Genomic DNA, 596 nt, shown 5'->3' with positions numbered 1-596 from the left:
TCCTTATTCATTCCCTAGGCGACTCTCCTCAGTCGACGACCCTATCAGAGCCTCATTACAAGAGTCTAAGCCTCGGTGCTTTACTCTACTTCAACTGGTGACCGACGCAGGGGACTTAAGGGTTTTCCGCTCGACTGATCTCGCTGGTATTGGGAATACTAGTCAACATCCAGCATTTGTAACCACGGCGCCAGACCGTACACAGCGGACACGTCGCACGGTCCCGCCTTCCTCGCGCCAGCTACGTTCCATGACCTTGGGCCCTCGAGCGAACGCCAGCTCTAGCCAAAGTCCAGCTTCTCGTGTCTCTAGCCAGCCAAGTCCGGCATCTTCGTCGTCTAGAAAGGCAATGAAACCTGAAGTAAGTAAAGAACCGCATACTGTTTCCCCAATGTCTTCGTCATTCGTACAAGTTCCGATGCCCTTGCCACGTGCGAAAGATACGCCGCGTTTCACGGGCAAGCATCTCGGCGAGTTCCTGTCATCTTTTGAGGCGAGAGCTCTAGGAAATCGTGGTGCGGCAAGGGTGTTAGCCAGCCGGCACCTTCCCGTCTCATGGGCGCAAAGGGAGTGAGAGGCTGGTGAGGCCACAAACG

At 55.2% G+C, this 596-nt stretch overlaps 1 protein-coding gene across 1 annotated transcript; it reads left to right on the top strand.

The window, feature by feature from the left end:
- Positions 1-250: 250 nt before the first annotated feature.
- Positions 251-574, top strand: LAESUDRAFT_760353 (uncharacterized protein; the record flags this gene model as incomplete). Its single annotated transcript, XM_040912725.1, has 1 exon — positions 251-574. The coding sequence occupies one exon, from the start codon at positions 251-253 to the stop codon at positions 572-574; it is 324 nt and encodes a 107-aa protein (XP_040763223.1).
- Positions 575-596: the final 22 nt, after the last annotated feature.

This window comes from Laetiporus sulphureus (genome assembly GCF_001632365.1).
Source record: "Laetiporus sulphureus 93-53 unplaced genomic scaffold LAESUscaffold_26, whole genome shotgun sequence".
NCBI lineage: Eukaryota > Fungi > Basidiomycota > Agaricomycetes > Polyporales > Laetiporaceae > Laetiporus > Laetiporus sulphureus.
Note: the sequence above shows the minus strand (reverse complement) of the source record. Positions and strands in the feature narration are given on the sequence as shown.